This window comes from Vitis vinifera, chromosome 11, assembly GCF_030704535.1.
Source record: "Vitis vinifera cultivar Pinot Noir 40024 chromosome 11, ASM3070453v1".
In the NCBI taxonomy this organism is placed as follows: domain Eukaryota; kingdom Viridiplantae; phylum Streptophyta; class Magnoliopsida; order Vitales; family Vitaceae; genus Vitis; species Vitis vinifera.
The window spans coordinates 6696682-6709146 of NC_081815.1; the positions used below are offsets into that span (position 1 = coordinate 6696682).

General features: G+C 40.9%; 1 protein-coding gene and 1 pseudogene across 1 annotated transcript; both read left to right on the forward strand.

Annotated features, from left to right (window-relative positions):
* The first annotated feature begins 2778 nt into the window (after positions 1-2778).
* On the forward strand, positions 2779-6284 carry LOC104880694 (ribosome biogenesis protein BRX1 homolog 2-like; annotated as a pseudogene).
* Positions 6285-9425: 3141 nt separating this feature from the next.
* Positions 9426-12131, forward strand: LOC100246599 (transmembrane 9 superfamily member 11). The gene is made up of 2 exons (XM_002264870.4): positions 9426-9561; positions 9778-12131. Exon 2 carries the CDS (start codon positions 9814-9816, stop codon positions 11782-11784), a length of 1971 nt encoding a protein of 656 aa, XP_002264906.1. The 5' UTR covers positions 9426-9561; positions 9778-9813; the 3' UTR covers positions 11785-12131.
* Positions 12132-12465: the final 334 nt, after the last annotated feature.

Consider the following 12465-nt stretch of genomic DNA (forward strand, 5'->3'; position numbering starts at 1 on the left):
TGGAGGCGATTAGATGCATTTCACATTGGAGTACGAGATATGATTTGGTGATTTCTTTGATGTGATTACAGGAGCATAGCCTTCTCATCATTGTTGACATATTTTTGAGATGATTGGATCAGGACACGGACACTTATGAGAGCATGCAGCCGAGTTTAGTCATTTCAGGGTTTGCCCTATACTGGGGCATAACCCTTTCATTGGCGGTTGATCTTAGAGATATCAGTTCACATTGGGACATGTTTTTTTTCTTTGGGGGAGGTCAGATACTCTCTTCACATTACCACGATGGCTTTGAGGAGCAGAGGTTCACTTTGATCAGATGATGTATGATCGGTTGCACTCCTCTCATGGATGTTTGTTTTGGAGGTGCTTACACTGGGGCATAGCCCACTCGTCTTGATGATGATTTTGTGAGATGACAGTTTATACCAGACGCTTACTTTCCAGAGATTATCTTGTACTGAGAGTTTATCCATTTCGAGATGACGCAGTCACACTGGGGCATAGCCACCTTGCTGATTTTGACATTGAGACTCCATTTCGTGTTCATGGTTGCGACTTTCGATGGATCATGGAGTCATTGACACCCTGGGCTCAGTCTCCTCAGCATACCTAGTTTGATTTGGATATTCACTTACCTTTGTTACACACCCATACATCCTACATTTGGCACCGGTATAGCTGCACCCATCTTATCAGAGCTTTACATCTTTTGAGCCCACATATTTCATCGTTTTACATGATCTTATCCATTTCTTTCGTGATCAGAAGAGGATGTAGACCAGTCTCGGGTTTTCTGTTGAGTTTTCACATGCCTTTGGACATTAGGTTCAACATCTCCCATGATGGTAGGGCCTATTAGATTGTTGATGCACTTGTGATGATGTACTCATATTGATAGATGACATGACATATTTTGATTTGCTTACATTTCAGACCTAGGATCTCGGTCAGCATTTGTTTGGGGCCATTATTTTAGTTTTGCTTCGTCAGCATAGTTTCGGTGATGCTTGGACTTGTTTTATTATTTGTTCATTGAGGCTCTATATGTGTTTTTTTCTTTGCATCATCATTGAGCATATCCCGGAGTGTCTTGTATGGTGAGATTCCGTGTCTTATGTTAGTTACTATCCTACACTGGGGCATACCCCCATCCTTGAGTTCATCGGATCTTTTGCAGATTCTCTCACTACTCGATCTACTTCTTGATCTTCATGGGTCATCACACTGGGGCATAACCCCCATCCTTGAGTTTATCAGATCTTTTGCGTACTTTCCCACTGCTTGATCTATTTCTTGATCTTTGCGAGTCGTCATACTAGGGCATACCCCTTTAGCGCTTTTCTACTGGGGCATACCCCCTCTCTTTGGGTTTACCGTGTCTCGTGTTGATTTCATGGTTGTCAGACCCATTTGCCGATCTTTATGAGTTATCACCTAGGGCGTCCCCCTATTGTCATTTTGTTTAGGGCATCCCCCTACCATTTAGTTTGTCTGGGGCATTCCCCTTCATTCAGATTTTCACCACCATAGATTTTCATCTATGGGCTTTTCAGTTATTATCACCATCATAGATTTTCATCTATGGGCATTTCAGATTCACCACCAAGGATTTTCATCCTTGGGCTTTGATCAGTTTTCACCACCATAGATTTTCATCTATGGGCATTTCAGTTATCACCACCATGGATTTTCATCCTTGGGCTTTCAGTTTTCACCACCATGGATTTTCATCCTTGGGCCTTTGAGATTATCACCACCATGGATTTTCATCCTTGGGCTTTCGAGATTTTCACCACCATAGATTGACATCTATGGGTCTTTTTATTGTGTCACCACCGTAGGTCTTCACCTATGGATTATTTCCTCAGTTTAGTGTTTAGAGTTAGCTTTTTGGTTGGCTTCCAGAGCTTTATTTTCTTATTTTCTAGTTTAGTGTTTAAAGTTAGTTTTTTTTGGTTGGCTTTCAGAGCTGTTATTTTCTCAGTTTAGCATTTAGAGTTAGTTTTTTTGGTTTGGCTTGCAGAGCTTTATTTTCTTATTTTCTAGTTTAGCGTTTAGAGTCAGTCTTGTCATGCAGAGTCACAGCTCCTAGCGTTCATATTCTCTGGCATTGCATGTCTCACCTTCATGGATTTGCGCTTATTCTCACTCTCCTCACCTCGTTACCCTGTGCTTATCGTCTATTTATCTCATAGTCCACATAGGGCAGTCTCCTTTAGACGCATTCTTGTTCGTACTCCAGGGTGATTCGACCGTTACTCACCTTTGACATCGATCTTCGGGTCACTTTTGGAGACGTTTTAGAGGGAGCTTGGATCCTTAGTGTGACTTCAGAGGCATTTTCAGACACCCATCTTTCTCTTTTAGGATTAGAGCCTTTGTGTTTGTCTTTTGGCCTGAGTGAGTTCACACCTCACTACTGTCCCTATGGGGGTCTCCTTGGTTCTTCGGTAGAGTTCACTTCATTCCACTCACTATTCACACTTACCTTTCACTTCAGTGTTCATATTCTTTACACTCGTTAACTCTACCGAAGAGGGGCATATTTGTAGACCCTCATTTTGGTCTATAAGTTTTTAGGGTATTTTCAGGGCATATTTTCACCACTTTGAGGAGCTTTTTGGCAGCTGGTATGAGAGGGTGGCATGAGAGGAGTGATCCTAGAAGTGAGAAATCAGGGATTGACACGTTGCATGGGGATATTCTGGCAGTAGTGAGGCACGTATTTTTTCTGTTAGAGGAGGTAGGTGCTGATTGGTGCAAAGGAACCTTTGGCAGGAGGTGGTCCAGGCTGCCCTGAGAGATATTTTCAGAAAAAGAGGTGCTTTTTCAGAGGGGGGACTTTAGAGAGAGGGTATTCGTTTAGCTAGGGTGAGAGCTGTAAGAGGCATGGGTGTTTTCGGGAGAGGGAAGCTGTGACAGAGAGAGAAAAGCTGTTACAGAGAAGGGGATTCATCTTTCTGGGTGAGGGTGAGAACTGGAGAGAAGGTGATTTTTTCTGGTCATTTTTAGAGGGATGTTTTGATGAGGAGAAAAACAGGGATAGTTTTGCTGAGGAGTATCCGTTTAGGATGAGAGGGAGGGGAGCTTCCTTTCGAGTTTGGTGAGAGAAGATATTTTTGAAGGGGTTCCAGGGAATTTTTCTAGGAGTTTCTAGCTTAGAGGAGAGGCTATCGAAGGAGAGAACAGCAGGAGCAGCAAACTGTGAGGGTAGTGGGGGAAGAGGCTTGGCCGTTAGAGATTTTTTTGGAGCAGAAAAAGAGAGCAGAGAGCTAGAGAGTTTTTGGGGGAGAAAATTTTCTGGAGGAAGGAGGACTTGAGCTGCCGTGAGGTGGGTGACTCCACTTGCTAGAAGAAGGAGACTCAGGTATGATTTCCATAGCTATGTTTATTTTTACATGTTCATGCCCCTTTCATGGTGATATCTGAATATCAAATGAGGTTCTATCTGGATGTTTGAATGTGTTTACTGAGTATTCCCGTTGGTTTTTGGGATCTTGAGCTTGCTTGTACTCACCCTTTTGCTTGATTTCTATCCCGTTTCAATGTCCCCTGTTTTGAGATCTCTCATGAGATTCCCACCTTTGTTTTCGTTTTAAAACTCGTTTTTGAGTTTTTTTTTATTTTTATTTTCCTTGAACTGATTTTATATCCGAGCTCATTGAGGGTATGGGAAATGAGACTTGTATGAACTCATTTGGTTCCCATCTGCTGTGCTCTGTTCTGGTTATATTCCTCTGTTTTTAGGACCCATCCCTATCATGCATCGGATCTTCCACTTTCGCCTGATGAAGAAGGGTATTATGAGGTGCATAATCATGTTGGTTTGGTCCTTGTGCTTTCCTGTACCGAGATGAGTCATTTCTCAAGAGGAGAAGGGTATTATGAGGTGCATGATCACGTTGGTTCGGTCCTTGTGCTTTCCTGTACCGAGATGAGTCAGTTTTCAAGAGGAGAAGGGTATAAAAATGGGATTAATCATGAATGAGGGTGGTGTGGTATGTGATGGTGCTCGTGGTTTTAGACCTAAGTCTCTACATGCTGACACGGATGAAGTCTATAGGGCTATCACCATGAGAAAATGCCAGGAAAGCCCGAAGAAATTGAAAAACATGAACCAGAGATGAGGAGTTGGGGATGTTAAATCTATTGGCTGCCATACCTCACGTCCATCCAACCCATATACCATGTATCCAACCCACCATTTCTCGCGCATTATTCCCTCACCACCTTTTCTCTCTCTAACCACAACTATACCCATTTTCTCTCACCAGTTTCTGCTACCTATAGCACCCATCTCTTAACCTTTATCTTCATGCTCCAAGCTCATATTCATACCACTATACAACCCATTTAATTCACTCATTCATCATACCCATTGCACACCCATGAACATACCCATTTCTCACTGATTAGTTTTTCTCACCACATTCTCTCTCTCTCCCTACCACTAACCCCATGCCTGCATTTTTCCCTCATCACCATTCGTATCCATCTCCATGCCTACACTCATCACCACCCCGCCTTCATTATTTCATACCCATGCATACCATCAATTCATCCAATACCCACCGTATCCACCATATTCATCTTTCCACATCATACACCTTCCATACCCATCAGCATTTTCTCGTACCCACCAAACTCGCGCACCACCTCCGACACTTCATCCCCTCTCATCATGTCTCTGACGCTGAAGAAGAACCACAAGTTTGCATCGGCTCTGAAACAGTTGGGAAGAGTATCCCATAATTTTATGCCCCATGGATCCGTCTACGACTAGCATGTTTGAGAATATTGATTAATTTGACATGAAGGAAATCCCAACAGTTCATGTATGCAAGAGAAGGTGTTGGTCACTTGCCCTCGCCGCATCAGCTACAGGTATCGCCATTTGATGCTGAGTATAGTTTCACTTCTCCCTCATGCCAAGAAGGACAACAAGGTGGAGTCCAAGGAGAGTAAAGGCGCCACTTTGAATGAGCTCGTTGAGCTCAAGAACTGTTCTTCCTGTTTGTTTTTTTTGAGTGCAGGAAACAGAAAGATCTATATTTATGGATGGCCAAATGCCCCAGTGGTCCATCTGTAAAATTTATGGTTGATGCTGTGCACACTATGGAAGAGTTGAAGCTTACTGGGAATCATCTAAAAGGATCACGTCCTCTTTTTGACTTTCTCAACCAATTTTGATAAGGAACCCCACTGGAAACTTCTCAAGGAGATGATCACATAGATATTTGGAACTCCGAAGGAGCACAGGAAAGCTAAACCTTATCATGATCATGTCTTTGCTTTCTCACTTGCTGATGATCATATATGGTTCCGGAACTACCTGATTTCTGTTCCTCATAACGAATTTGACAAGGTGGATCGAGGAGGCCTAGATAAAATTACCTTGGTTGAGGTTGGTCCAAGATTTTGTTTGAATCCCATCAAGATATTTGGTGGCAGCTTTGGAGGCCTCGGTAACCATTACAATACTGAAAAACTGGCTGCAAATGAGTTTTAGGGACCCACGATTAGATTCGGCCAAGTGTACGAAGGAGATGATGCTGTCTTTTGGAGTTTGTTGGTGAGAGTGGCTTCATCGTAGGCGACCCAAGGTGGCAGAGATGATGTAGTGTAGTGTTGACCATTCTTCATGCGTGCATGTACACTATGATCAGGTCAAAGTCTCAGAATTGAAAGCAGAGAACACGGGCAGTTTATGGGCAGGATTTGATTGATGGTCAGCTATAGGAAGAGCTCCATTCAGGGTAGCAGGTCACGAGACTGTTTCAAATCAAAGATCAGATGCTCACTATTTGCAATATACCATACAGTCTCTTGGCTGAAGAAAATACAGATATACACCCTCTGTCAGTTGACCATAGACCTGAGTGTGATGATGAGGAAAGAGGCCGTATCGCTGCAAGTAGGGGTGAAGTCAGTCAATTGAATACAGGTACTGGTGTAGAGACCGTCCTTTTGAGATGCTGGCTGGGTGGCTTGCACCTTTCACAATCCATTGGTGATATGGATGTTGGAGAGTTCATTGTTCCGATTCTTCATGTAAAGCAAGTGAAGTTGTCTACAGCTGGTGATACAGCGGCTAGTCGAGTTGTTAAGGAAGCTTACATGTAAAAGGGCCACACAGAGAAGACGATGTACTTCTTGGCTGAAGCGATGCACGCTCTCAGTGTAGCATCAGAGAAGGAACTGAGCCTGAATGAGGGAGACTATGTCATTGTCCGGAAGGTGAGCCATACAGGATGGTCAGAAGGAGAGTGCAAAAGTAAAGCGGGGTGTCTCCCGTCAGAATAGAAGAAAGGCATGGTTGCTATTGCATAATTGACGGTGACAAGGACGTTTTGCTGTCACAATGAGGAATTTTACCACAGGGAAGGGTGATTACAGCTAAATCTACACATTCTTCACTATTGGGGAAGTCAAGATGAAGTAAATGATAATGGTGACGTTTCTTGTTGATGAAGAAGAGGATCGTGATTTCAGTGAGGAATTTAAACAGCGGGAACCACCTTTCAATAAGGAATATGCATGACCTCTTTTACATTATTCTGCCAGGATGATGAGCCATAAATCTGGTTCGTTTGCGGCACAGATAACTCCACTAGCTCTGTTTGAGTACGATCTTGGTAGTGTTGACTCCAACTCCTTTTGGGACCATTCTTATGGCCCAAAGAAATAAGGAAACGCCTTGAAGATTACAAAAGTAGAAGGATTTAAGTTGGACCTCCGGCATGAGACACCAATAACAGAAAACCGTTCCCGCAACACAGTTGATGCAACATTGTTCATGGGCAGGTCATTTCGTGTAAGGTGGGGCCCTAAAGGCATCCTTGTTCATGCTGGTGCAGCAGTTGAAAGCAATGATGTTCTCCTGATACTCGGTCTTCATCATAATAAAGGGATTGTCTTGTCAGAGACCCTTTCTACTAATGCAACTCAGCATAGTTGCATCCCAGGCCCACTTGCTGCATGGTTTGCGTGGCCACCTTTGATCCGAGGAATCACGTGTCATCTCCTCTCATTCCCCCTTCTCTATTTTTGAAAATGAATTTCTTGAACTTCACTTTGTGAATAGTTTGATAAATTCTGATTTTCAAATAATTTCAAATCACCTAAGCTTTTCATCCCGAAAGCCCCTTTAGGTACCAACATCCCATTTTCAATAAAATTTGGTTGCCATTTTCTTTCCGGCAAGCCACTTTTACATTTTCTTTATTTTCAAAATGTTTTTAAAATAAGTAAGAATTAAATTCCGTAATTCCAAGTGATGGAAGTTATGGAATTGATTCATGCAAAATAAAAGGGCTTTGGTGGGGGCCCAACATGAAATGAATTTTCATCAAATAAAACTGAATTTGAGTGAAATGCCATGTGTGCTGTTGATAGTTCTTTATCTGTTTACTGACTCGCGGGCTATATTCTATATTCATTAATTGTGCACTAACCCTCTCTCTTGATAGCGCATAGTGGCTCGCTGCTCAGGTACACACTCGTTCCCACTCTGGTTAGTTTATATGCATTTTCTGACTCTCATATGTGCATGATTGACTCGAGTATTTATTGATTTTCTCATTGATTGTCATGTCAGCTTCATTTCATTAGTAGAGACCCGACTTTAGGGACTTAGAGGGGTGCTACGGTTTTTACCGTACCTTCCCGATAAGTAACCTGACCCCCGAACCCGATCCGGTTTTTCACAGACCACCTTTTCCAAAATAAGGAGTCACACTTAGGGTTTTTCTTTCTTATTTTGTTTACCCTTTTAAAAATAAAACAAAAATAAGTGGCGACTCCAAGTCATTTTCTTAATCAATAAAAATCAATTTTTCAAAAACTAAAAATCGAGTTCGCCAATCGAGTGGGAAACGCATTCGAGCGAATCGAAATGCGGGGTCCACACAATTATTAGGTCGAGTTCAACTCAATATTCGTAGTTGACTCTATATTTTAATTCACATGTTGTAAGTCGAAAAAGTTTATATTAAAAAAAAAAAACAAAAAAGTCCCCATAGAATGGAGAAAAATTAAGATATGAATCTCTTAAATGGATTTTGGTGTTGAGGCACCCATGCCGAATCAGTGGACATGGACCTTCCCTCATTTATGTTAGGCTTTGGAATTAAAGAACCCATATCCAATAGGTGGATATAAACCATCCGCACCCAAACACACTCCACTACCACAATAATTTCAAAATTTTGAATTTTCCCCTCTTCTGATTTTCTGGAGCAGGACTTGGCTCTTTATGGTCTGCTCATGAAATAATGAATAAATGTATACAAATATGACAGAAAAGTACACAAAATTTTCTTAGACATGTAATTAATTGGTTTTTATTTTATTTATTTTGTCTTTTTAAATTTTGTGCTTTCTGATTGGTGTTATTAATTAATTTTTATTGTTTCTGGTGAGGTCTCATGATCAGGGCCTGTCCTGAGTACCTTTCATATCTCTAATGGGCTAATGGGCCCACTCCAAGTGGGTATGGGAATTTGCAACCCCCATTTGACTATTACAACAATTTCTTTTCCCTAAATACTATGTGTACAATAGTTTTAAAAGCTTTTTATTTTTATTTTTATTTTTTTCAGTTCAATAAAGCTTATTAAATATTGAATTGACAGGTTCTGAAGATGAACCAGGCCTGCTACGCTGGAAATGACTGAGGAAGGAAAAGGAGTTGAGCTTTTCTGCTTAGGGATTAATTGGAATAATAAATAGAGGTGGTGAATTATGAGGTTTCCCTCATGGAATAATTTCCTTGCAGGAAAATTGTAGTGCCCTCAAGGGCAAGAGTCTTCACCATATATTATCATGTCTTTTTTTTTTTTTTGAGCAAGTAGGTAGAATAAAAAAAAACTGGGGTCAATTGGTTGTCGGTGTGTAGGTTAGCCTTCAACCTATCGAGTGAAAAGTAGACGGTAATAAAATAAGTTATTTTTTTAATTTTATAAATATATTTTAAAATCATGAGAGTTGAAAAAAAGTAAATAATTTTTTTTATATAAATTAAATATTTAATAAATTTTTAAAAATAAGTTTAAAGTTTGAATAACCTATTGATTAATTGATTTCTCAACTAAAAATATTTTTAATTAAATTGTTATTGGTGAATAAATTATGGATAAAAATGTTTTAATTAGACTTTTGTGATTGAGAAAAGATAAAAAGTTGACTTAATCGAATGGTGAAATTTTGGTTTAATAAATTTAAGGATGAAGCAAGAAAGATAGAAAATTTACAAAATCTGAATATGGATGATATCCAAAAAGAAAAAAGGAGTACAAAAATAAATGAATTGATTGATTAGGGTGCATTATAGGTTATATATCTATATAAATAAATAAATAAATAAGTGGAGGAGGGGTAATATGGTCACTCCAAGAAAAGCCAAAGGCTCGTCAACACGCTGGCACCCTTTCGAAGTAACCGACGTTATAAAGCTGGGCTCGGGACATTTCTCGTCCTCTCTCGTTCGACACTTTGAGAGCTCGTCGATCTCCGTTTCGACTCCTCTCAACCCTCTATGCTCCGCCCTCTGCTGAGGTCAGTTGAATCGATTTCTAATTACTATGTTTTTTTTTTTTTTTAATGCAAAACCATTTTATCGTTTGTTGTTTGGTTAATTTTTACTCTCATGATGCTGTAACTATGGAAAATTTTATGTATTTTGATGCATGATTTGTTGATGAACTCAAAAACCCATATAGGAAACGGCATTTTCTTGTGTTTTACTCATTTTCCCATCCGGGTTTCTTTCAGATCTGACGAAAATCCGTAAAAATAATTAGTGCAAAAATGGACTTATTTCGTCAATTCAAGATCTGGGTCTTGTTTACATGCTTGGTGTTTCAATGTGGATGTGGGTTTTATCTTCCGGGTAGTTATCCCCATAAATACGATATTGGTAATACCTTGTCCGTGAAAGTGAATTCTCTGACTTCGATCGATACTGAAATGCCCTTTAGCTACTATAGTTTGCCCTTCTGTAAGCCTCCAGAGGGTGTCAAGGACAGCGCTGAGAATCTCGGCGAGCTCCTAATGGGGGATCGGATTGAGAATTCACCATATCGGTTTAAGATGTACACGAATGAGACTCAGATCTTTTTGTGTAAGTCTGATCCGTTGTCAGCTGATGATTTTAAGATCTTGAAGAAGAGGATTGATGAGATGTATCAGGTCAATTTGATTCTTGACAATTTACCCGCAATTCGGTACACGAAAAAGGAGGGTTTTTTCTTGAGGTGGACGGGGTACCCTGTTGGAATTAAGGTTCAGGATATGTATTATGTGTTTAATCATTTGAAGTTCACGGTTCTCGTTCATAAGTATGAAGAGACCAATATGGCCAGAGTTATGGGAACTGGGGATGCTGCAGAGGGGATCCCAACAGTTGACAGGACATCTAATGTGCCTGGGTATATGGTGGTTGGATTTGAGGTAGTCCCTTGTAGTGTCTCACACAACTTTGATTCAGTAAAGAATTTGAAAATTTATGATAAATACCCATCTGCAATTAATTGTGATCCAACTACTGTGGAGATGGCTGTTAAGGAAGGCCAGCCAATGGTTTTTACTTATGATGTTTCATTTGTGGAGAGTGACATTAAGTGGCCGTCAAGGTGGGATGCTTATTTGAAGATGGAAGGGGCTAAGGTTCACTGGTTTTCAATTCTTAATTCCCTAATGGTGATCACTTTTCTAGCTGGCATTGTCCTTGTGATCTTTTTGAGGACAGTTCGCAGGGATCTGACCCGATATGAGGAGATTGACAAGGAGGCTCAAGCACAAATGAATGAGGAGTTATCAGGGTGGAAGCTTGTTGTGGCTGATGTTTTTCGTGCTCCAGACAATCCTGCACTATTGTGCATAATGGTTGGAGATGGGGTTCAGATTCTTGGAATGGCAGTTGTGACAATATTGTTTGCAGCTCTTGGGTTCATGTCACCAGCTTCTCGTGGTACACTTATCACAGGTATGCTATTTTTCTACATGGTTCTTGGCATTGCAGCTGGTTATGTTGCTGTTCGTCTTTGGAGGACAATTGGATGCGGCGATTCCAAGGGATGGGTCTCAGTCTCATGGCGGGTTGCTTGTTTCTTCCCTGGTATTGCCTTTTTGATCCTAACCACCTTGAATTTCCTATTGTGGGGAAGTCACAGCACAGGAGCCATTCCCTTTTCTCTTTTTGTCATTTTGCTCTTGCTTTGGTTCTGCATCTCGGTTCCCCTTACACTTGTTGGTGGGTACCTTGGGGCAAAAGCCCCCCACATTGAATACCCAGTCCGAACCAATCAAATTCCTCGGGAAATCCCAGCCCAGAAGTACCCATCTTGGTTGTTAGTTCTTGGTGCTGGCACTCTTCCTTTTGGTACTCTGTTCATTGAGCTCTTCTTTATCATGTCTAGTATTTGGATGGGCCGTGTTTACTACGTGTTTGGGTTCCTCTTCATTGTTTTGATCCTTCTTGTGGTGGTCTGTGCTGAAGTGTCTCTTGTTCTAACGTACATGCATCTCTGTGTGGAGGACTGGAAATGGTGGTGGAAATCCTTCTTTGCCTCAGGCTCTGTTGCGATTTACATCTTCTTGTACTCAATCAACTATCTTGTATTTGATCTCAAGAGTTTGAGTGGACCTGTCTCTGCTACTCTTTACATTGGGTATTCCCTCTTCATGGTCTTTGCAATTATGCTGGCTACAGGCACTGTTGGGTTCCTTTCGTCTTTCTGGTTCGTGCATTACCTATTCTCTTCAGTGAAGCTGGATTGAGGAACTTCTTCAAGCTCGGAGATTTGTGCTATGAAGAGCAGTGGTGGGCATCCATGGGAGAAACGAAAACAACCCTTAAAATTGTCCTTACATATATATCTTACTTGTTTTTCAGTTTTATCGTTTTGCTAGGGAACTTGGTGAAGATAATAACAATAACTTCGTCCAGTTTTGCTTAATTCTTTATTAGTTGAAGATCATTGCATGATACCAAAGCTCAGTTGCATTCTGGCGGATAGGAGTAGATGTGGGGTTTTCATTATGTACTTTGATTGTCTGAATCTGTATGGATTTATTGGAATGCAAAATGAAAAAGGAAAGAAAAAAATCAAATTTGCGGCTCTTTAGGCTCTGGTGTTTCTTTAATTTTTAATTTTTTTTCTTCCTTGACCGGATGCCTTCTCTGAGATTTTTGCTATTATGCTAGCATGGAGAGAATTGGCATGCTATATTTATCAGTAGACCCTGAGCCTGGCTCAAGTGGGGAGGGACCGGATTGTTTGATTTAAGGAAATAAAAAATAAAAAAAGATGTGTTTCCCACCTAACTACCAAAATGTAGTTGGTGAAGTGTCGGTGCCTGACAGATGGCTTCTCAACCCAGATTTGTCATAGGGCATACAAAATTTGGGTTGTTTGGTATCCGGGCGAAGGTGTTCTGGAGAAACAGGCCAAGAATAAG